This window comes from Eufriesea mexicana, unplaced genomic scaffold, assembly GCF_001483705.2.
Source record: "Eufriesea mexicana isolate 0111107269 unplaced genomic scaffold, ASM148370v2 scaffold598, whole genome shotgun sequence".
NCBI lineage: Eukaryota > Metazoa > Arthropoda > Insecta > Hymenoptera > Apidae > Eufriesea > Eufriesea mexicana.
Window position 1 is genome coordinate 625,226 of NW_016908752.1, and position 25,894 is coordinate 651,119.

Below are 25,894 nucleotides of genomic sequence, written 5' to 3' on the forward strand. Positions count from 1 at the left end.
ACAAGTGATTAGGCAATAAGCCTGCACTTGTGACAAGAACTGGATGGTCCACGTGACGACGCCCATAATGCAAAAGAGAAACTATCAAATCATAGAGCAATAACCATTGTTAATATTGAAAGTACCATGACCAAATGATCGATTGTGATCGATGAAGTAGGCTATACGTGCAGGCAATTATAGAAGTGGACTGAGTAAAAAGTCTGAAAGAAATTAATTTATTACTTATTCTATATTTCATCTATTTGCACTACGATCATTTACAATGTAATTGCAAAATAGCGAAAAATTTATCTGTTAAATCAAGTTTGCAACATGTATAAATCAGGCCACTTTTCTAATCACCAACACGTAAATGAATCTCCAAAGAAATGGAATAAAGAAAGAAATACACATCGAAAAATTTATATGTACAGTCCGAAACAAAATAACATGTCCTATAATTTTTTGTGTTTTTTGGAACTAGTACAACGTATACAAATATCACACACGTAGTCGTATAATGTATTCCTTTCTTAATAACATGAAAAGAGACTACTTTGGAGCTCCCAGTTTTTTGCAAGTATTTCATCTTCTTATGTGAAAATGGGTGAAACGAGATCATAGTCTAAGTACGAAAAACCAGATCGACGAGATTTTATTTTTCGAGAATAGAAAGATTCCTTACATATTTTTTATGCGATGAATGCGAATCTGATCACAAAAATTGTCTATTGTGTCAGAAAATAAATATACAAACACAATTGGTAGTTACATTTACAAAAATAAACCGAATAGAGTAATTTTTTCCCAACATTTTTATAAACTGCATCGTATAGTACTAATTTTCCTTTGTAAAATTAAATCTGATTTATAACCATATAATTTTTTCTCGCCAAAATTTTTGAAGTTACTTAAGATACGTTTGAAATTATAGGGTGTGCTCTCATTTTGTTCCGCACTGTACATTGTGAAAAAAATTCTCAAGTCGAATGATAAAAGTGGCAACGTTGAATATAAAATTTTTAAACAAAAGTTTAGAACAGTCGTTTAATATTAAATACGAATTTGAATTCTACTTGAATGGTATCTATGATATTTAACCCTTTGCACTCGACAGGTGACCTTCAGTCACCATTTCACAAAATTTGGAAGATCGATATTAATTTATATATCAAATGTAATGTAACAGTGTGCGAGGTATCGAAGTCAAATAATTCTACAATTCTATTATTATACAATTCTTTATTTACTGCTCAAAAAAGTATCGTCAGTTTCTTTAGTAGAGAATCTTTGATTTTCTACTCTTCTCTAACCAAAAAATCGTCGAGTGCAAAGGGTTAATATACGAAGAATTAAGTTAATCTACGTAAGTTTAAAAGGAGACCCTAGATTCCTGAAGCGTTGAAGGATGTCATGCTGGGAACAAGGAAATGACCCTTACTTTACTAAGAAGGAACAGAAATATAAAAAAGCTAGCCGCAAAGCAATAATGTAGCTACATATAACTACAGTTGTGGTTTAACCCATCTTGACAAGAGCTGTTTAACAAGAGAGGATGGCGCGAAGCGTTTTAGCACATTCGAGGACGTGAACGTCACACATGCATTCTGTATTATCTATCAGAAACAATTGGCAATGCCTTATGTGATTCTTGGAAATAAAAAGTGACATTGGTCTGTATTCAAACAACTCGAGAATACAATGTGGTATAAAAGGGAAATAATAGGAAAATGTATGTTAAGGATACGTACTGGATCATCGATGTAGTCATGGAGGAACAATGCCGCTTAATAGATCAGGATATTACATGTCTTTAGGAAAACTTAGGTCAGCTGAAATGTGTTAGCAATCATAATCTGTACAGTAGAGTATTTCTATTGTAATAGCAACTTTTGTTGAACTTGTAATTGAATATAAAAGATTAATCATTGCTATTCGTCAATGGACAGTTTGAGGATTAGCACTATTTTTATAATTTTTTAAATTGTTGAGTCGCTTATTTTTTAATTGTGAATATTTTATGTAATAAAAAAAGTAATTTAAAAAAGCCAGGATTAAATTTTATGAAAATCGATTGGATGATACTCGACATTAATGACAGTTCAGGGCTTAAATGTTTGTGATTTTACAATAACTTTTACTATAATTCCTTCAGTTTATTCGTAATTAATAAATTTTAAATCAGAATAACTTTTGAAATTCTATTTTTCATTAATACTTTCGTGTGATCCTTCAAATTTTGTAATTTCTGTATAGACTCTGCAATATTATTTTTAATATGTTATAATAAGATTTTATCATAATACAATTTTTTTTATTTATGTTATATGCTTATCTATGTGTCCATGGATTTCACAAATAATTAGTTTGTAGTTTCCACATGAAATTATAAAATTGAAATCAATGACTTCAGTTTTAAGAAACAGGTTATTTTCATTATGGCTTATATCATATAATCTGTATCAGTATATTGTATCAGTATAATCTGTTAAATTTTTATTTCTATTTTCCTTTCAAATACACTGTGAACTGTAATAATTAATTCTATTTTGATCTTGCGGTGCGTTTCGACGCCACTCGATGTATATTTTTGATGTTCCAACAGATGTTACCAAATCAAAATAATTCTCACAGAAGATACAACTAAAGTAAGATTATTTTTGTAAACCAATGTTATGAACTTTCCAATTATATGAAATATTATAACAAATAATTTAGTATGTACAAAAATTGCTTACAAATTCATGTGAAACATAATTATTAAAATTTTTAAAAGATAATTTATTTTTCCTACAAAATTTAAAGATTCCTACGTATAAATAGGTGCGAAGAGTACAGTTGCTTTATTTAAATGAAAATTAATTTCTGTGAGAAAGCTATACATGAATAATGCATATACATGAAAAATATGTTTGAATTGTTATTCACTTACCTAATGATATACGATAAATAATAAAAGGACAATCTCATTGATAAAGTTTCTAAATATAAAAATTATATTTTTAATCAATTTTTCGATCCACTTTATAAAATGGATACAAGTAGCTATAACTATACATTTCGATATATCGATGTTTTCAGCAATAAAATACATACATTTCGTTGAAAGATTTTTCCTCCAGATCAAGAATACGCATTTTCGATTGGATCTGCATTGGGAGACCGAGTATCCAATGCAATACAGTGAATCCTCCGCATCCGCGGTTTCTGTAACCTCAGTTTTACGTATCAGCATTTTCGATCGAATATGATTCTCTCTCATTATAGGCTTCAAAAGAAGTAGCCTCTATCTATCCGATTGTTATGCCCTTATTTCATGGAACGAGGCACTAAAGTAACACGAATGATTACAGAGGCATCAGACCTTCGCAATACCATTGTAACCAGTTAAAACGAAGGAAATAACAGTTTCCAATCACAATATTTTTATAAAAGATTCCTGCCGGAGAAATTTTTGCTGTTACACAATGTCGATCATCTGCATTCTCATCGATCGATGAATCAGGTCAATCGAACTATATATACAGATGATGCTTCCAATGATTAAAATGTAATAAATACAATATTTTCAAGAGACTTATATTTAATTAATAATATATGATATATATTATTCACATAATATTTGTTATATTTTAATATGACGTATATTTTTTACATTTTTATTTTAGTCCATTATATTTATAGAAATTATGGCAAATGTAACAAATATAATATAAATAAAAATAATTAAAAAGAAGTAAAGGAAAGCTTAACAAAATCAATAATTTCATTACATGACAGGACACAATTTGAAGAAAATGCGACCTGACAATAAACTAAGAAGTAAAGAAATCAATCAAATTATAAAATTCATTGACATGAGAAATTGTATTAATAATATACGGTACAGTGAGATTCAGACATAAATGGATGCTTCAATAAACTATGGCGAGAATATGGCACATAAATTAAAATGAGATAGAATATAAAAATTGGTAAATTATTAGTTAATTTATTGTATTCTATACGTGAAACTTCGTTATGGATATTTATGTAGTGTTTATATTTATGGAAAGGCTTAGAACCTTTGCAAATATGGAGGTTTCACTATAGACATAGTATTTTTCGATTTTTATCCAATATATACGTGACTTTAGTAATTATATCCTTTTTTGAAAATATTAGATATTTTTAAATTAGGTTGAAGGATCGCTTTATTTTTATTATCGATAGTAGTTCATTTTGAATCTCCATTCAGAAGATTGTTGCCACACGTTGTCATTTTATTTCTATTTTTCATCTGCGCAAACTTATGTACATATTTAGTCACATTCATAATGGTTCTTTGTATTTTTCGATTAATAACAATAAGATAATCCCAAATTGTTCAATTAATAACGATAAGAAAGCAGTTATTGTAACTGAATTGGACATAAGGTTGAAAAAGCAGTATCCTTTAAAATACAATTATAAAATTATTTCCACTTTAATCAAAGTGGAATCTCATTCATCACCGTACACTAATGAACAAATGGTTTTCATGTATATTACATATACTCGCGTTTATACCAATTTTCACATCCACCGTCACTCTACATCGAATCATATACAGGTTGGACCGTAAATCATGGCACAAATGGGGTCAGGGAGATTTTATGGCTTAAAATAAGACATTCTGTCTTATGCAAAAGCGGCTACAGTAGCGTCACGTTCTGAAATCCGTAATTTAAATGCATTCTTCTCAAAAATGAAGCCTCTAACGCAATTTCGTATTTCTTCATTTCTCATTACATATATATACAGTGGCTCGTTTAATTGTAGAAAGAATATTTGTCAAGAGATTTAATATACTGCTACACTAGTAATTTTCATAGAAAAGTTATTCGATATGAAGGGACGATATAATTGCACGATATTAATAATATTTCAATTGTTGAAGTAATGGGAAGTATTTTATAACATTTTTATTCAGAATGTGATCGTTAAAACGTAAAATTAAAGAGCAAGATCAATAAGATCAAACCACAAAACAAGGAACTAGGAATGTGAAAAGAATAAATGAGAACCAATTATTTCTATAAATCAGACTTCAATTGGACTATGTTACTATAAAAAATCTCTCACTACTCCAACGAATATCAATCGAATTTATTGCATTTCAACGAGATTATTATATAATCGATATTAAAAGAAATATCGTAGCTATTTGGAACTTAGATGAATTTACAGCATTTATCTAAAAAAATTGACACTAAATTTGTATTTAATGATATAAACAACTCTAAAAGACTTTAGATAAACGCAAAATCACGGTCAGGAGGACTGTGCACAATTAGATTATGACAATTTAGCTTGTTTCTAACAATAAGCTGAGTCTCCGCTAAAATAAAAGCAAGGAACTTTTTAATCGGTGATCCATGTATCATGAAAAAGGTGTCAGTTGTTTCTAAATGTTTCTCCACGTGTTTTCGTGCCTCTTTTGCCAGTAAGAAAAGTTACTACTCCTTTCTTCTTTCATTTGAAGAGATACTCAAGAAAAATAGGTAACATTACAAAAGAAACAAATGTTATTATCCCAATCTATGAATGTTATGCAGGGATAAGAAGATGGCCAGTGGAAATAAATGATTGGTCATATTTTAATAGTACCAGTTTTCATAATACAATTATATGGAGAATACATGAAATTTTATTATTAGTCGAAAATTGTCAAAATTGTACATAGGATCACATAGAATCGAATTAAATAAATCGAAGCTGAATGAGTCTGAGCATCTACAAAGCACTGACGTAGCTATAAAATCAGCATTAACTACTAATATAAAACAACAAATGCATCGATGTAGTATATTCCGAAAATTTTATCTATACTACAAATTTATTACTAAAAATGTGAAAATAAACGTCAGGCTTGTTAGCTTATTTTCAAGCTGGAAATATTAATTCGAGGCTCATTGTCAGTGTGTTTATAAGATTGTATCATCTCACTTGCTGTCTCGTTGCTTTACATTTTATTGTCGCTATTTATTATCGCTCATTTTCCTTTCATCGTACTATAGATATAATAATCTTGGAATCAAATAGAATCTTAAATACCCAACACCATTTCACCACAATTATCTTTGTCACCCCTAATGCTGATAGGCTCAAACCTAACATAAGTTAAAGAATCTTTTATAAATTATCTTTTCATTTATACATTAAACTAAAGTTAATTTAATTTATATAATGACTTTAATCAAATTCACGGGATTATGTATTACTAGGTACTTAGCATTTGGTTGAACATTTATGACGTGACAATTACTAAAAAGGCAAAGTTAAGAAAAGGTAACGAATTCTTAACGCAAAATAAAGTTCGACCAATATTTGACTTTGTCTACACAAATAATGAAATTAGAATCGACAGCCTGTGGAAATGGTTTTTCATACGGTCCACGATGTGATTTCTGTGTTATTATTAATTTCAAAATAAATTTAAATATTATAGTATTTAATATTATAATATCATAATTTATATTATTGTTATATTTATTTAAATATGTTATATAAATAGGTAAAAATTTGATATGATATAAAATCAAATATTATAATATTAAATTCAAATTAAATAATCGCAAAGAAAAGCAAATCTTATATTTACTTAGATACCATGTATCAATAAAATAAATTATTATGCAAATACAACAGATTATTATGATTTTATGTTTAAATGATTTGTTTTCATTTGCTACCTATTGTATCATATAATGAGTCATTATTCAATGATTGGTAATCGGTGAAAATCTGAAAGTTTCCATTTATGTTCATAACTCGTGAAATTATTTAGATTAGTCAGATCAGATACGTAATAAAATTTCGAAAGTATACTCGAACCTATGTTATTCAAACTCGTATAGCTCAAAAACTTTGTAAAAACTTCGTAAAAATGCGTTGTGGAAAATCTTCACCAGAGATTTGCTGGAAATTATCAAGGTAGTTGAAATGAACTTGTTTCAGATACTTTATATTCGCAGTTGCTGAAAATATACAGCTACTTTCACCAAAGTTAATATAAATATTTATTTTTATTTAAATAAGATCATAATTATATATGTTATTTTTATTTTTACCTTAATTAACATCGATATTGCACGTTATATTAAAGTACATATTACTGGTCGATAATTCTACCATTAATCTGTCACATGCTTAGGTGCATTGTTTCATCCCTACAACTCGAATTCAAAGAAGCCATTGTTTGCAAGTTGACATCAACTTCCGTAATTCAAAATTTCATCACCGCTGAAATTACAATTCGATGTAATTATGCATCACAACCTATCATTAACCGATCATTCGATATAGTTTCCTTCCTTTCTTCTTCTACTACTATAGCGTCCTATGGTATCGAATCTCTTCGATTTCCAAGAACGCTTATCACGCGTGAAATTAATATTGCGTGACTAGTTGTAATAATAAGGATCCAGAATGTGTGTGGTCAAAAGAGAGTGTTTATTTACAGAAAAGTGTAGAATAGTTATAATGTAGACGTTAACGGAGTACCGTTTCAAACACGCGTTTGTATGTGCAATTAAGATGTTTTAAGGATCGGTGCCGAAGACGAACTGACTTCTCGATTTTTCTCTATGTCCTGTCTCGTCGTGTTCGGTCTGGTGTTTCCTCTAATTTAGTTCTGATTGGGTAAAATAGATGTTGGTGGTGGAAAGGTAAAGAGTTTTAATTGGACAGAGGGTGTGACACAAGGACCTTTGGCTAAGGAGTAGGAAACTGTCAAGGAGCCGATTTCTGATGGTCAATGACGTGATTTATAAGTGCCGTCCGTCCGTCGCTTGTTGGGTCTGTCACAAGTGGGTCCCATCTGTCGCGTCTGGTACTAGTAAAATTCCTAATTTTGCTTTACCTTTATAAGCTTAATCCGCTAGAACGGCGTTGAGGCACATCGAACCTCCGGAATTGCAGTCGCAGTATAAAATATAAAATAAACCCTTAGGTCTGACAAAAGTGTAAGTCATAGAATAAAATTATGTTATAAACACGCTCTCCGGGACGGAACAACTACTACATACTACTTCGAAATTGCAACAAGGAATTATTCAAAATTTCAAAGCGCTATATGAAAAGGGAATTGTAAGGAACACCACAATCAATGTAGATGAAAATAAAATGACATCTATTACTCAAAAGGAATCATTTATTTGTCAAATCGATTGACCCCACGTAACAAAAGTCGTAAGAAATTAACGTGAGAAATTTTTTAATTAATTACTTTGACCTGCGATAGCTTATATTAGAAGCAATGAAAGTAGCAGATAAATTATATACGAAGATAACGCAGCAAACAATTATTGTAAAATGCTTTAACGTTAGAATTGCCAACCTGTAATGTATACCAAAACATAGCATACATAGATGACAATAAATGAGATAATGAAAATAAACAAAAAAATATGTATAATTAAGGCATGTGGAATTTTCTTGCAAATGGAAGAAAATTTTCAGGAATAATCGAAGTCCATCAGAAACGGCAATATAGAATCGAGTTCTGTCACATTGTAACACCAAAAATATGGCTTTTGAAGGTTTCGTACAATATAACGAGTAAGTATATTACTTTTCGTTGGATCACTGTTGACTGAAAATCAGAATACGAAGAACCTTTTGTAATCGATCCATTGATATCGACTAATCAGGCCAGAGAAGCAGTTACGGTCCTATGAACTTTTATAGAAGAATACCGAGAAATATCCATGAAAATGTATTTCTTACAATACATTGGTCATGGTTGAAAACCTAATCCCTATGGGTATTACAATTGAACAATTATGTAGTGACATATTGTAAAATTACACAAAATTAACCCTTTGCACTGGAGAGGTGCTCTTCAGTCACCATTTGATAAAATTTCAAAGACCGATACTAATTAATATGTCAAATTTAAGACAATGCAACGGTGTGTGAGGTATGGAAATCAAATAATTCTATGTATTAATTATTATACGAATTCTTATTTACTGCTCCAAAAAATATCATCAGCTTTATAGCAGAAAATCTTTGAATTCCTGCTCTTCTTTAGCTAAAAAATCGTCGAGTGCAAAGGGTTAAAATTGATCGAATAATAATCAATAAGCACTAATCCAATATGGATTCATATACAGATTGTATATGAATAAGTGTATAATAAACAGTTCATCTTAACGAAATTGAATAATTGATCGAATAATAATCAATAAGCACTAATCCAATATCGATTCATATACAGATTGTATATGAATAAGTGTATAATAAACAGTTCATCTTAACGAAATTGAATTTTTCTTTCTTTGAGCTGTTAGTGAAAAAATAGTAAGTTTTGCACAAAGCCTCTATATGTCGAGTTCCCATTTGTTAAAACTCTTTTATTCAAAAATTTAGAAAAAAGGAAATCTCTATAAATCGAAAATTTGGGTACTTTTCTTGGCACTTAAGTTGCTTAAAATCGAATGTTTTACTGGTGAGCTAATGGACTAATAAAATGAATGAATCATATATTTATGATTCATTATTCATTATTCAAGGGAAAAAATCATTATAATTATATCAAGGAAAGGAAAGTAGTATAATTGGATAATATTTGTAATATCAATTGGTATCAGAGATTATAAAGAAAATATACTTATGTAACAATGTTTGGCAGGCAACAGAATAGGTGTGATTAAAATATAAAAATAGTTTATTCTTGTAACTATGCTCTGTACGCTACAGTGTTTCTCAAAATACTCTGAACTAAACACAAACTTACTGGCTTTCAATTGACACTGACCTCACGCACTTTTCACATGGTAGCCTTAAAGATACGCACACGCACACACCACACTATCAGTCGCCCAAATTTCACCCATGCATTCTTAGAACACTCTTGCACGCTGTACTTCTGAAACGAGATACATAAACTTAAACATCCGCTTGATCTCGTTTGCTCGGTCTCTTACACTCTACATTCATACCCGCCCAAAGGATACTGTCATCCAGGCGATGACCTCCTGTAGGCACTGACTACCTACATTCGTATAACCTTCCGCGATCCCTAGAAATAGAATGTTGTATTTCGTTAAATTTATTTTCGTAGTGACTATCGTGCACGAATAAACAAACAGAACGTCTTAACAGAAAAAGGAAAAAGAACACGAAAAATGGTTAACCAAAGGTAAAAGAAAAAATTAATCTTTTCCAATGAAATAAAAGTATCATTACCATACACTGTTTTTTATGTAACTTCTATCAAGAAAACATTTATGAAGTTTTAATTGCGTAACGGATTGTTTTAATTATCGATGTTGGGTAACATCCTATATATGGATGTTTTATGCGCAAATTTACGATCATGGAATTTTTTGTAAATACGAAATATTCAGGCAATCGTGTTTGAAAATAAGTAATTTAGAAGCTATTTTAAATTTATTTTTACGAAATAATATTTTTTGTATGTATTCACGTTTTCTTTGTCTCGTATTTATTATTTTCTGTTATAAGTTAGAACAAGCTTGAATAATTTTCTTAAACGGTGTAACAGAATTATGGAGGATGTGAAAACTTTGGCAACTGTTTTGTTCTTGTCCTAATAAGTAACAATGTGTATTCAAATTATAAGTGTACACAGGATGGGTCACTACATATTACTATCTAGATAGACGTTATTGTTATTACGCATAGCGAAAAATGTTTCGAATGAAGTTGAATGGTTTTGAGAGAGGCATATTGTAATGGTACTAGTTTCTTTGTAGATGAAGGTGTAAAGGACATATGCAGATCATTAATATTTTTTTAAATGGAGTCATATATTTTTTAATACATCAGCTGATGCTCCTTCATATTCTTTACAAAAAAGTACAAAAAAGTCAATGAATTTCTTATTTATTTATTTATTGTATGCACTTATATATGTATGCACTCGTGTCCACGACAAATTTTCTTCGCAAAAGGGAAAAAGAGAATATTTATATACAGGGTGTCCTAGCAACGGTAGTACAACTGGGAAGGGAGTGATTCTATATGCAGAAACGAATTGAAAAAAGGGAATAAAATATTTTTATTCGAAGCTTCGTTTTAGAGAAAATCGACTTTGAATGTTCACCGAGTGCGCGACTTAATTACTTAGCCATGGCTTATATGGATACACCATCGATACATGAGTATCGGTGGTACAATCGAGAAGGAAATGATTCTACATGAAAGAACACAACGAAAATAAAGAATAAAATTTTTTCATTCGAAGCTTCGTTGTCGAGAAAATTGACTTTGAATATTAACTTACGAAAAGACACTCATATTATATTCGTATTAGATGTCTTCCTAGAAATCGGAAACATTCCGATCAAACAGTTTTCTTTCACCATCGAGAAGTACAGTTATTCTTATTATATGTTGTCTATATTAAAAATTTATTGGAAAATTTTAGATCAATTCGGTTATAAATTTTCTATTTTATCAGATTGGAAAGTTCTATTTCCGTGACACGCAATCACAAAATTATATGCTAAAGAATTTATTTTAAAATATGTATAATTTTCTTAATTTTTTACGTAATAAAATAAATCGGTTAACTGCTTATTCCTAATATTTTATTTTTATACGAGGTTAACGAGTGAGTAAGAAAAAGATTTCAATTTTTTCAATTTATCAAAACTAACCTTTTTAAGAACATATGTGCAAAACTTGATTGTTAACTCTTTCACTGCGAAGAATATAAGACAACTTTAAAAACCATACTTTCTATTACATAGGCCTATATTTGACATCGAAATACTTATAAAATACTACTTACATTTCCTATATAAGCCATTACGGAAATGCAAAATTTAGAAGTTGACATGTTACTATTAGGGTTACCTGAGAAATATCACGGGTAAGTTACATTGTCTTGGAATTTGTATTAACCCTTTGCATTCGACGACTTTTTGGCTAGGGAAGAGTGGAAAATCAACGATTCTCTACTAAAAAGCTGACGATACTTTTTTCGGCAGTAAATAAAGAATTGTAGAATTATTCGATTTCGATACCTCGCACACTGTTACATTACATTAAATTTGATATATTAATTAATATCGATCTTTCAAATTTTATGAAATGGTGACTAAAGATCACCTCTCGAGTGCAAAGAGTTAATTATAGTAGAAAAAATAGTGGTAGGTCAAAGTTTACATCTGCGTAAGTAGAATGGGTAAAAAAACACGACTAACAGTTCTTTTGAAAACGATTCTGTATCAGTTATAAAAATCAGTGATAAAAAATCAAAGTTCCTATTTAAAAATTCAAATATGATTTTTGTATACCTTTCAAAATTATCATAGAATCAAATAAATATCATTGCGTTATGTCTCTTTTAACCCCACATAATCAAATATTTTTCGAGATATTTATGTTTCCAAATAAGACGCATTTTACGTGAATATAAATATATTTTGTGCCCAAATGTCTGGCATCTAATTATTTATTGAAGCATATTTATATACGTTTTCTAGCATATATTTATCTTTATTTTCACCCACATGAGTCGTATTATAATTAATTATATAAAGTGCTAATGATCATGTCCATCTATTTTCTTCGTACAAAATAGTTTCTTCACTGTGTACCAAAAATACTCTAACAAATACTTCTGTGAGAAAGAGTTTACACTGCAAATATTGATTCCTTGCATTCCTTTTCAGGAGGAAGTATTGTCACACTCTATTTCGCAAGCTCTATAGATAAAAAGTTATTCCTCTGAAACGTTCACGGAAATGTTATCGAAAAATAGGAAATAAAAACAAATATCTTTTTCGTTTTGTCAACAGATTGAGAGATGAGAGATTTAACTACTACTCATATACAGGGTGTATCGTGCAATTCGTAATATGGCACAGAATTAAACATATCATAAAATTAAACTTATGCAGTTCATGCATCCGCGCATCAAGAAGAACACGTGCAACTTTCTTAAAAATAGAATTTTATACTTTTAGCTATAACGATTAAAGTTATTATACTAGAAAAGTTATTATACTAACGTATTCTCGCCGTAAAACTAGTATTGTAAAAATTTCAAAAATTTCAGATATGTTAAATTCTTTACGAATTTAACGTATAAGCAATTCTTACGAGGTATTTACGTATGATCCTACATTGCACATTTTTTCATGTCAGACACTTTATTATTCTCTTTTTTCGCGTGGAACATGGAACAATTTTGCACGTTTATAACAAAATTTATTTCGTTTTTTATTCCATTTAAATTTTCAATTTAATTCTTTAACATTTTGTTTAGTTTAATTAGCACATCGATACTTTCCCAGTGGAATGCACCTAATTTGGGTTTATTGTTAGCTTGGTTATTCTTTTGGCACGAAGTCACTTGAATGCGTTTAATATAATCTTCTCGGTAATAGAAAAATACATGGTTAAGTCTCTCAAAAGGTAAATAACAGGGTGAGAAAATATGATTTTTTACATATCAAGACATTCGATAGCGTGTTTCCTTTTTTAATCCTATTTTTTCCTTAATTAAGCATTCAAAGATGCAGTTTGTTTAGTTACGTCAGATACGCTATAGTTGCAAATCGTCTACTAATTACGAAGTAACATTTTATTATTTCATGAATAAATATAAAGATAGAACCATTTTTTATTTTGCGTCTCCAGAATTTAATTCTTAATTTATTAATAAATACAAAGATGAACAATCAATATTTCGTGTGTTTTTCTTTTGTTCCCTCAATAATAACATTTTAGGGATGATCGTTGAATCGTTATTTTAACCCTTTGCATTCGACGATTTTTTCGTTACGAGAAAATGGCAGTTCAAACATTTTCTGCTACGAAGTCAACGATATTCTTTATTAATAATAAAATTAAAAATAAAATTAATAAATAAGAAATCATAAATTAACACGTAGAATTATTTCTTTTCAATATTGCACACATTGTTATCCTATTTTTAATTCGATATTTTAATAAATATCAACTTTTGGAATTCTTTTAACGACGACTCAAAGTAAATATGTAAATAACGAAAAATTTTTAATAAAGTAAATAATGTAATGTAATAATGTAAATAAAAAAAAAACTTTGCAAACTAATTAATGAAAAAAGTAAAATTTTTTGGAATTGTGACTTGTGGTGTTTTTCTTTACAATCACAAATTTATTTGCCACAATGACAATAACTATTGTCCATAACAAGTACTGTATTTGTATATTGTATTCGATAAGTATAAATATGTAGAGAAGTAAATATAAACAATATTTCAACCAGGAAATTTGAAACTACTCAAATGTACATACCAAAACCGTTTATAAACGGCGATAATTTTGTTTTGTATTTCCAGTTTCAGTAATTACGTTACTATTTTTCTAACCTTGAGAAAGTACGCAAGCTAAATTACATTTTCCAATATCGAGAAGATAATAGGTTTCTTTTCAAAGATGAGACAATAGCACATGCCTGCTTAAATGAGAATCACCTATCTTTATCGAAAAATTTAATACCTAATAACGTTATATAACAACGAATTTTTACGTAACAGGGAAAAGAGCAATTATTTCAATTACTGTATTTTCGAAAATTTTCAGCTCCATTTTTGTATATATCAATACTACATACTACATGTTATATTATATATCATTGAATCAATGTAAAACTTTATGTGAATATATCACTTGGAAAATTTCCATTATCGCATAGAAGCATAAATTTAAGCACAGAAAGTAACCAAATGCTTAATTTTTTAAGAAAATTCGTAAAACCTATAACGTCCAATAAATCTAAAAATAAATCCTGAGCTAAAGTAACTGTAATATCGATTAAAAGAATTGAAACGAGTAAGTATTATCATCGGTGTATCCAAAGTAACGAATAATTACGATATTATTCAATACATGCGGTAATAACGAGCTGGAAGTATGAAGAGTCAAAATGAAAGTAAAAAGTGCGAAAGGTACCGTGTACCGAAAATGAAACTTGAAAGCGGACAAATGCGGGCATAACTGCCGGTAGAAACCTGAGTCATTTGACAGACTGACTCCACGTGGACTCTTACGTTCACCGAGTATAACCGAGTACGTTCACCAGGGCAACGAATGCACTTGCACTTTTTAAGAGAACCTGTTTCCACTGTAACACGAACCTACATCGAAAGAACCACACCCACTAAGAAGTCGGGCCATAGATCTCTTTGGAAAGGAGGACCTTTCCGTTAGTCTGCTAGAGCGAACAGTAAGGCATGATTACGAAGATTACTGAGAACTATTTTCCTCGGCACGCCATCATTTTGTACTCGAACCGACGTATTAAACGGGAACTTGTTGGTCGTTAATTGGTGTTATTTAATCAGCTGTCAGCTGTATATAATAACCGGGTTCGAAAAACTGGCGAAATTTTAAAATTTCGTCATTCCATTTTCGTAATTTTTATTCATTTACCGTTGGGTTTGATGTAAATAGGAGTGGCTTAAAATAAATTCAACCTCCAAAAATTAATGATATTGATTTTAATAACTAAATTATCACCTAATATTTACTAAATAATCTTATATTATAAGTGAATATTGCTAACTAGTTTAATTATTGTTTAAATGAGTAATTACAATACTTGTAACGAATTAGTTATCGAAATGAGCAATTATAATTGTAAATTATAAATATAAGAATGTTATTTACTTAAATTCTTTTTGGTATGTATGAAAGAAAATATTTTTTTCTTAACTATTGAGGTACCATACATTCTTTTGCATATCTCGTTTATGTATATAATTTTGAAGTAAGTATTATGCATACAATTTTGAAGTAAGCCATTCTAAAAAATATAACTTTTTAAAATATTACTTGATAAATATTTTAAAAGATTAGAATATTAGCTATATATGAAGAATATATTTTAATAATAACAGTTATTTAAAATTGCATTTTTAATACTCGAGTTATCGTTATAAACAACTTACAATACAGACATCATATGGTATACTAATTTAATATTTAATAAAGATAGGTGAAGAAGAATATTGTAACACAATAAACTTTAGGTTAAGATAGAAGTTTGAGTAATAATAGATTCCCAACCTTGTACTCTGTCTTTGATTCGAGGTAAGTGGGCTATTTGAAAGAATTGCACCACTATCTTACACAGCTGTTGCACGATTAAACCTAAGAACTCGATGTTTATTGGAACGAATCATCGCACCTAAGGGAGAATGTAATTTCATATTCACAACTATCGCATAGCCTACGGGAACATGATGTAAAACATAGATTTTACAAATCTATATTTTACATTATTCAACACTAATAACTTAAACAAAACAAACAAATGTTAATTTTTAGTAATTTCATTTTTTGTTTTTGCGATTACAATTACATGATTTTCGATTATTTTATAACAAGGCGAATATTTAAAATATTTTAATATTTAATATATATGTCAATTCACGTGATTTATATTTATAAAAATATTATTATATCATACTATTTATAATACGTGAGTATACAAATGGTTGACAAAAATTTTCATAATTTCTTAACTATTATTTCAGAAAACAGGATTAAATAGTTTCAGTATTTATTTTTCCTTATCTTTTTATTACAGAAAATATCAAATCAATTTAACCAATTTCATGAAATTGTATAGAAAATTCGCTTATATCCAGTTCTTTTATATCGAACGACTAAAAATAATTTTGAAAATCAAAGACTGAGATTAAAAATTTTTGAATACATTGGAAGCTACAAATGTTCAGTAACTTAAAAACCTAAAGAAAGGAGATATTTGTCCAAAAAAAAAAGTTATTAAAAATATACATGCATTATTCTGTGTATTGTTATTATAAATTCGTACAATTAAATTACTGAAGCGTTTTGCGGAGAGTTTGCAAAAAGTACTACAAATAATAATACTTAATCCACACGGTACAAATACTTGTTATGACAGAAGAAATTTATTTTTATTGCTGCGCATAATGACTTTTAAAATTTATTTCTGTAGCGTTTGAACGTTTAAATACAATGTAAACCTTTTCTTATATACAGCAAGAATATTACAGAACCTAATTCTCCATCTGCCCACGTGCGAATAGTTTTCACATATTATCGTTATGACGACTTCTTTTATCGAAGAGATATAAATAAACAAGCTTCGATAAAGAAACACATTTTTTTTGTTGAACTCCAAAATTACAATATGAATCCACTTAAACCGACTCTTCTGCTAAATATATTTTTGAATTCTTTTGTTCGATTATGAAAACTGTGCTACATACATACATTCGTGTATATTACTTTTACGTACGGTTTACATAAGTGAAACAAGAGAAATTGTATCATTTTGTTCCTTAAGGTTGCTCTTGCGAGCAGGTAAAACTTTCACTGCGCGTTTATTATAACGTGCTCCGTACATGCTGTCTCATGCGACTAACCAGGAAAGCTAGCGTTTTCCTGTTTTTCGTTTCATATTTCCCCCCTGGTGAAAACGGACAATATTCATATCGATAAGAAACTTGAGATTTTTAAGAATTTCAGTCAATAATGATTAAACGATTCATAATTTTCTTTCTATTAATCTGGAAGAAAGAAATATGATAATTTGAAGAATGTTTACCTTTATATCAACTATTACACTGGCATGTTGGATATTGTGATTATTTTTATTTTCATTAAATTCTAACAAATTTATGCAGTCAATTTTGGTATGAAAATTTATGCAAATATATGGAAAATAAAATATATACTTAACAAGAAAACTATCCAGAAACATATACTTTTACTATTATAATTAACTATTACTATATATACTTTTACTACTTATATTATACGTATTAAAAAATGTCTACGTTTCGATGAAATATTTTATATCTTCTAAAATTAACAAATTAAAATAGGTACATATTTACAAAACGTAAATTGATATCAAGAAAGACTAAATTCAAAAACGGTATTTTTCTATATTCAAAATTTACAAAATAGGATGATCATACTAATTAAAATAATTAAAAATTTATAGAACATAATAATTTTATTAATTGAAATAATTGAAAATTCACCAAATTTAAAACAGTACCAAACAAGGTCTCGATTAAAAACGATACTTTTCTACCTTCAAAATTTATAAAATACAATGATTTTACAATTTGAAATAATTACAATATTACGAGACACAAAATGGTACTAAAAATGTTTAGATTTAAGAACAATATTTCAAATAAATTTTACAAATTTGAATGATTTAGCAATTTGAAATAATTCCAAATTTACAAAACATAAAATCCCATTTCAGAATGTTTGCGGTAGTAAATTACTACACGGCAACGGTGCTTTTTGCACTTGTTCACCGATCATTCTCAGCGATGGTTCTTCCCAGGCCACCTTCTTCACAGAACTACATCCAACGCTTCGATCGAAAAGGAAACGAACAGAAGCTTTACGAGGGAAAGTCTTTGCAAAGCTTCTTACAAAATCCCAACATGGAAAGAGCAAATACCAACGATTACAGGTATTAATTACATATCTACAACTAGTTATATGTTTTCTCTGTCCTAGAAGAACTCTCAGTTCCAGGTACCTTTCCTCCTTCTTTGACCACTTATTGACTAGTAGCGAAATTACATCGTACCATTTACCTGCCGAGACAACTTTCGCTGTTAATACAAAGGTACATGATAAATTGGTCACTGTTGCTAGGATGGGTCAAACGAATTTCGTTGTGTCAATAGATAGAAAATTATAGAAAGAAATTTAGTTTTGTAATTTGTTACGTTACGAAATAATTCTCAGATTTGAATATAATACTTTGAAATTCATTTAAAAGATTTGTTTGTTTAATTTCTGTAAAAATAATTATTACAATATGGATTGCTCCAATTGTAATATAATCATCGTAATACAATATGCAATATATTATACAGAGTGTTTAAAAAGGAGAGTCCAGCACTTGAAGGACATGTAGTACTAAACAAACGGAGTAAAAAGTGCCTAATCATCGTAAATACTTTCAATCAATTCCTTCAATGTAAAATCGATTTTTATTATTTCCGAATATTTGATATTTCGTGTTGGATTCTTCGCAGCACGTTAAATATAAATATAATTGTAGAATTAATTTAGAGGTATATTATTTCAAACTTGTCATAATCACTTAACTTGAATTGCTTGAATTTCTTTTTGGGGGTTACTTAAATACCGTACAATTAATGTGCCTATTCATCATTTTATTTTATAATATTCATAGTGCACGAAATTTATTTTATTATTATTTGAAATTAAAAGTAATTTAAATAATTGGAGTAACAATTTTCTAAATTTCAACAATAACAGCTTTTTTCATCATACATAAATGATTTTTGATTATGACAACAAATAGAAAATATAACAAAAGAGAGGTACAATGTATATTGTATATTTATCGTATCAAAGAAGGATTGTACTACATTTGCTTCTTTGAATAAATCGTTTATCGATATTATAGTAATAATTTTGTCGACAACTGTGAGTTAATCATAAATCGATTTTACGTTGAAAATATTGGTTATAAAATTCATGCTGAATAGACACTTTTCAATGCTCTTAGTGAATAATATAAGTGTTTCAAGTTTCACCTTACTTTTTAAACATCCTGTATACAATATATAATATTACGTATAATACATGGTGTCCTGTAAATGCGAGTATAATCTAAAAAAGAGCGATTCTGTGTAAAAAAGGGTAAGTCGAAAATGTCGAATAAAATTTGCATATGTTCTTGAGAGAATTAAATTTAAACATTTGCTGCTATGAGTGTCTTTAACTATATCTCAATTTAGTAAATTTTAATATAGATTATCTTTAATTGCGTTTCTATTTATTATTGTATGTAATGAAATTCATTCATGTATTAAAAATTTTATCAAAAAGTTGTTAAAAGTATTGTATATGCAGTATGATTCGTTATGTCCGGATATATTTATATACATGTATACTCAACAAATATCTAAAGTAAATTTTTCCAAGAACAGAGTCCTGTACGATAGAAATTTATTCCATGTTTTTGACTTATGTTTTTCATATAGAATCCCTTTATTCCTAATTATACTATCACTTGTAAAACACTCTATATATTCAATATTATATGTTTCAGTAATTTACATATTTTTACATTAATATTATTTATTGTTATAGTATAATTCTATTTTGATCGGTTTTTAATTTTAATATACGTATGTATAATATTACAGTACTATTAGAATCAAGAACTGATGAAAATATTTTATAAATAACTTTATTATGTTTATCAAAGGCAGATTGTATAGATCCCATCTTTAAAATTGCGTATGCATTAGCAGCATACTATAAAAATTATTCATAAACGTTAATAAGTCTCTTAAATCTTGTTTGTCTCACGTTGTCAGTAGACAGATAGTTTTAAATTACATCGTGTATCTTACGTCTTGACAAATTACAATTATTATGTAGTTATTACTACTACTATAATGAGGTTCAGGTTAAGATTACATTGCTTAAAGGATATAGATAGTCATGTAGCATAACATGATACCTTTATCCAGTTTTTTAACATAGATACAAGTTATCAGAAAATTTGATATACAGAATTATTTTTATTATATGTAGTTGTATCTAACATATTTAATTTGTTATATTATTATTCATTCTTTCTTTTGTTAATACTTCGATTTTATATAGTTATGCATGAGCATAGAAAATTTACGAATTTTTTATACGAATTTCGATATGAATCTTTATTGATATGAACTAATATTAATATTATACTTTTTGCATATCTAATTCAAATTTCGGAAATTATCTGAGAAAATATTCTTTCGGATAATTATTCTTCATTCGTATCTAAAAATTTATTCTTTGTCATACGAATATTGTTTTATTTTACGTATATATATTAGCAATAAATGAGAATTCCAGTAAAATTTTCTTATAAATTTTTGTTAGTGGTGGATCAAATTTAATAACAATAAGAACAGTTATTTATTTAATTTCAAAGATTATCAAAGACAAATATTACGTTGAAATATAATTCATTTATCACGATTACTCTCTCACACGTTTTCTCACTATTAAAACTCAATTGCAACTAACGTATGCCAAATCACTCTTCTTTTTTCTTTCTTCTTTTATACATTACATTGACATACACAATTCACACAACACCTCAATCATCCCATGCATACTTGTTCCACTCATTCCAATACATATGTATTTAAAAATCTATGTAACCATTACCACAATTTTACTATATTTATACAAGGTGATCCATTTAAATTGAATATTTAAATTATTCCCCTTCCTATTGAAGTTATAAAAGAAATAACTCAACATTTTCCTATATCTTCAACAACTTCAACGGCAAAGAGATAATTTAGATGTTGTATACTATTGTATGTACAAAAATGTACATAAGTAATAACCAATGTTATTAGTCGTATGAAAGAACATAATAAGCCATAAACAAGTGGAAAAATCGTTATGTTTAATAGGTTCGAAGAAAATACCTTACGATCTTACGAGATGTGCAGTACATACAAGTACACTGTAATTCTTGAACATAAACAGACCATAAAATATGTATACGTACTCATAAAATGTCATTTTAAGATATTTGATCACTTCTTTCAAGCATATTTCATAAAAAAAATTTTGATTATAGCTTATACATAAATTGTTATTATCACTGGATTAATCTTGTGATTAATTTATACTTGACTTCTCGATTGACAATTATTCTGTTTATTTAACTTTAACTACTAAATTTAACTTTCATTAAATTTAAATTTAACTTAAATTTAATTTTTAAATTCTACCACTAAATTTCATATTCCGTGATTCGTGATAATGTTGGTAATGTTTTGACTCCAAGGTAAAGCGGTAAAAACCAGCACGATACGTAATCTCATCTGGCGAAGCAAAATACTGTAATTATACAGTTTGAATTCTTCGGACAGCGAGTAAGAAATAATGAAGCAGAAAGAATCATCGGTTGAAGTTAGGAGTGCTGTCACGATTTCATGATACAAAAATATGGCATTAAGTACTACTACAAATAGATTACGGCTGTCATATGTTATAAATCATAATTTATAACTCGTAATATAATACATTCACAAGGCAAAGATGAAAACTAAAGAAAGAAATTTAAAGATAAAAATTATATCCAGAAAGAATAAATGTCTTACAGCCTCAAAAATCAACAAAGAGTTAATAGGATATAAAAGATTTATATACCTATTATCAACCAGTCCTCAATTATAGACGATGATAAATGATTTGTCAAATTTGTCTTCAGCTTTATATTTATATATACAAGAAAGTTGTATATGTAACAGATTTAATGACTGAAATCGTCCTTTTAATTTTGAACATTTAAATGTATAATTCCATAGGTTCAGCTTCATAGATATTAGTACTAAATACAGTTATCTAATTATTTAATTAATTTTTCTTGTTTTATACTTGTTAGTACTTTAAGATATTATTTATTCACAAAATATCGTATTTGATTACGGTAGCCATTGCAAAAACTCATCTTAATGGAACTGATCATTTATATACTATTAACCTTTAAACATCTTTTTTATAATATACGCCTACATGAGGAAGGAATATTTAATATTTTCCATCGAATTCAAAAACAATATTCACGATAATGGAGAAAAGAATAACATCTGTAAAATCGATTAATTTTTTTATACATGTATAGAAAAATTGTTTGATATAAGAGTTTATAATTTAAATTAATTTTTGTAATCTTGCAGCCGTGTGTAGCTTTGCATTTAATATTCTATTGCATTCGAATCTTTTCAATTTCTATATACATAGAATGTATATTGTATATGTAGAAGTGTTGCATCTTATTTTGACAAAAGTATGTCAATATAGACACATCATTGGTTAAGAAAATCTAAAATAGCATCAAGTTCTGAATAACTCCCCGAAGTAAATTCTTGACTATGAACCAATTAGAGTATCGAATGTGATTTGGATCACGTGTTAGAAACAGTTGTCAATGTTTAATCGTGATTTCCTGGAACATATTGAAGAAAATATTGAAGTCTATTTACATTGTGTGACCTTTTGTTTTTTATACCAAGAGTATAATGGTCACTACGCATGGTTTTCCAATCGTCAAGGGTTTATCATAATTGTTACAACAATTTGTTAAATGTTTCTTCTCTAACCATTTAAGTATTGTTTAATTCCGTGTTTAGTCACTTTTAAAGTTATGGAATAAAATAACATTTCTAACATTATTTAAGCTATAATATTTCTATATTTGATATGCTACAAAAATCAATCTAAATACGAAATTCAATTTTTCAAAACGAATCTTTATTTATTATTTTAGAAAAATAATGTACGGTAATCTATAGTCTGAAATAAGAAATATAAATTTATGATCCTTTTTTTGACATATTTTTTATATATTTATAATTTGTAATGCTGAAACACTCGTGTTGAAATTCTCTACTCGAATCAAATGATGATAATTTATAACAAAAAATTCTGTATCTACAGTATCCCGAATAAGACGAAGGAAACAAAAAAAAAAAAAAATGGCGTATATATTTCTTAAACAAGGAAAGAAAATGATACTTGTTAAATGGTTAAACGACAATAAATTTATCTTTTGGTAACAATTTAGAAACCTCGTCCTTTTGTGCAATTGTTCGCACTGCAATCTACTCCATTTTCTTTCTCATTAAGAACTTTAACTGCTCTTTTTAATTAATTTATTGGTAAAATAAGACCACCGAATAGGAACGAAGCGGCTTGAGGCATCCAGTACCATAAATGATCTTGAAACTTCCTTATGGCAACGCATGACATTGCAGTAAGTTGCCATACGTGACATTCTAGTTACTTCATTCGAATTATACTTTCTAAATAAGTAACTTGTCTCGAGACTTTATGCTGTTACTACTATAATTAAAGACTGAAAGAGCGAAAATTAAATACTGATCGTTGTTTTATTCAATTCACACCTAATCTGGAGTCGTAAACCACGAGATCCAGGCTAGACCTGCCTTACGACTTTTATCAGTAGCATAAGAATATTAACTCTACATAGAGCTATCAAGCCAGTCAAAATGACTGGTTTCAAACTTTTTATTCTAGTAACCAGTGAAAGTATAAAAATACATTTGGAAAAAAATAACGACAACTTTTATCGAAATAAAAACATAATTACATATATAGAAGATGATTCAGAAATGTATGTTATTATTCAATATTTATGGACTAAAATGAGTGAGATGCACACTTTGGTTTTGAAGTTATGAAATACAAGTGATTAAAATAACTATGTAAAATGTTCTAAATGACCTTACTCGATTATATTTTCATTTCTTGGGACCAGTTTCATCTCTAATCTATATTCTGTAATCTGTATCTGTATAAAAAAGATATAAAATGACTATTTAGAAAACACCTAATTATCTCGAAAGAGTGCCTGTGTTGAAATGCGAAATAAACATTTTGAACATTTTCTTTAATTATCTTTGACCCGAAAATTAAGTTGGACTTGAATAAGTATTAAATAAGAATAAGACTTGAATAAAAGTACGTAGAACATATATTCGTATGATGTTTTTCTAATTTACTTTAGTATACAGGGTGTTCCAGCAACAGTACATGAGTATCGCTGGTACAATCGAGGAGGGGGTGATTTTACATGAAAGAACAAATCGAAAATAAAGAATAAAATTCATTCATTCGAAGCCTCGTTGTTGAGAAAATCGACTTTGAATATTTATGGAGTACACGTGCATTTTGTTTCTGCATGTAGAATCAACCTATTCTCGGTTGTTCTACCGTTTCTAGGACACCCTGTATAAAATTACCTTCTGAAATTCGTAAATAATAGTGAATAAAAATATTGAATCAAGGCAATGAAAACATCTATCTGGAGCTGTGTCAAAACCACGCAACACTAACAATCGATCATATATTATATAATTGCAAAACCATGAAACAATTAAAAGGTAAATATAACATAATACTCACCAAGAGTTTGCTAAAAAAGAATCACACAAAAACTCACTGTATTATCTTAAGGAAATAAACGTGTGCCACAAAATATACACCATTAAGACACTATATCGTCGCTAGTCGACTTGGTAATCATTAATTTAACAAATTAATAAATTGAAAAGTATTGTGATTATAAATATTGATAAATAATTAATAAAAAATTTTTAAAATAGTAGTCAAACTATGCAAAGAAAAAGAAGAAAACGAAAAGAAAGTACTTTCTGACCTCACAATCTAACAATAATCTACAAATTCACCTTCGTTCATTTTCATCGTGCTATTTTAATTGGTATTATCTATTTATATTATATTTATATACGTTAGATACGCAGTATAGTTTATGTGTTAAAAAATACATTAAATACCAATAGATAGAGGGAAAAAATAAAACCTAAATAGCTGATTAATTTTTTAAAGTATATACTTGTAATAGATTCCTAAACTAGGAATCACAATTATTGGATTTTATGTGTGAAATGTTAGATGACATAATCGTATTTATTTATTATTTATACATTATAATGCTGCTTTCATGTTAGTTTAAAAACAAATCCAAAGGAGTTAAGCATTTGATTTATAAAAAAGAATATTAATTTTGGTATATAAAAATAATTTGAAGAGACTGGTAGTAGCCAGATCGAATGACTATAATTAAAAAGACAGAGTAAGATGAAATGATGCAATAAGTCAGAAACTATTGAAATTGAATCATAGAAATGCGAGAAAGCAATTCAATAGTCTAAGTATCGGAACTTTCACTATGAACAAATAGTAGATTTTTGTTTTTTGATAAACTGATACAACAAGATTATTCTGATTTGTATAGGAGGTATATCACGAAAATGGTTACAAGTATAATATATAATACATATGATGGCTAGTGGTACATGAAATAT

General features: G+C 28.4%; 1 protein-coding gene across 3 annotated transcripts in view; it reads left to right on the top strand.

The window, feature by feature from the left end:
* Positions 1–25,894, top strand: part of LOC108546002 (uncharacterized) — a 111,075-nt gene that overhangs the window by 78,489 nt on the left and 6,692 nt on the right. For all 3 annotated transcript variants that reach the window (XM_017897909.1, XM_017897907.1, XM_017897908.1), the window contains exon 3: positions 18,241–18,456. In XM_017897909.1, the coding sequence (XP_017753398.1) occupies positions 18,242–18,456 (215 nt within the window). In that variant the 5' untranslated portion in view covers position 18,241. The remainder of the gene's footprint in view (positions 1–18,240; positions 18,457–25,894) is intronic.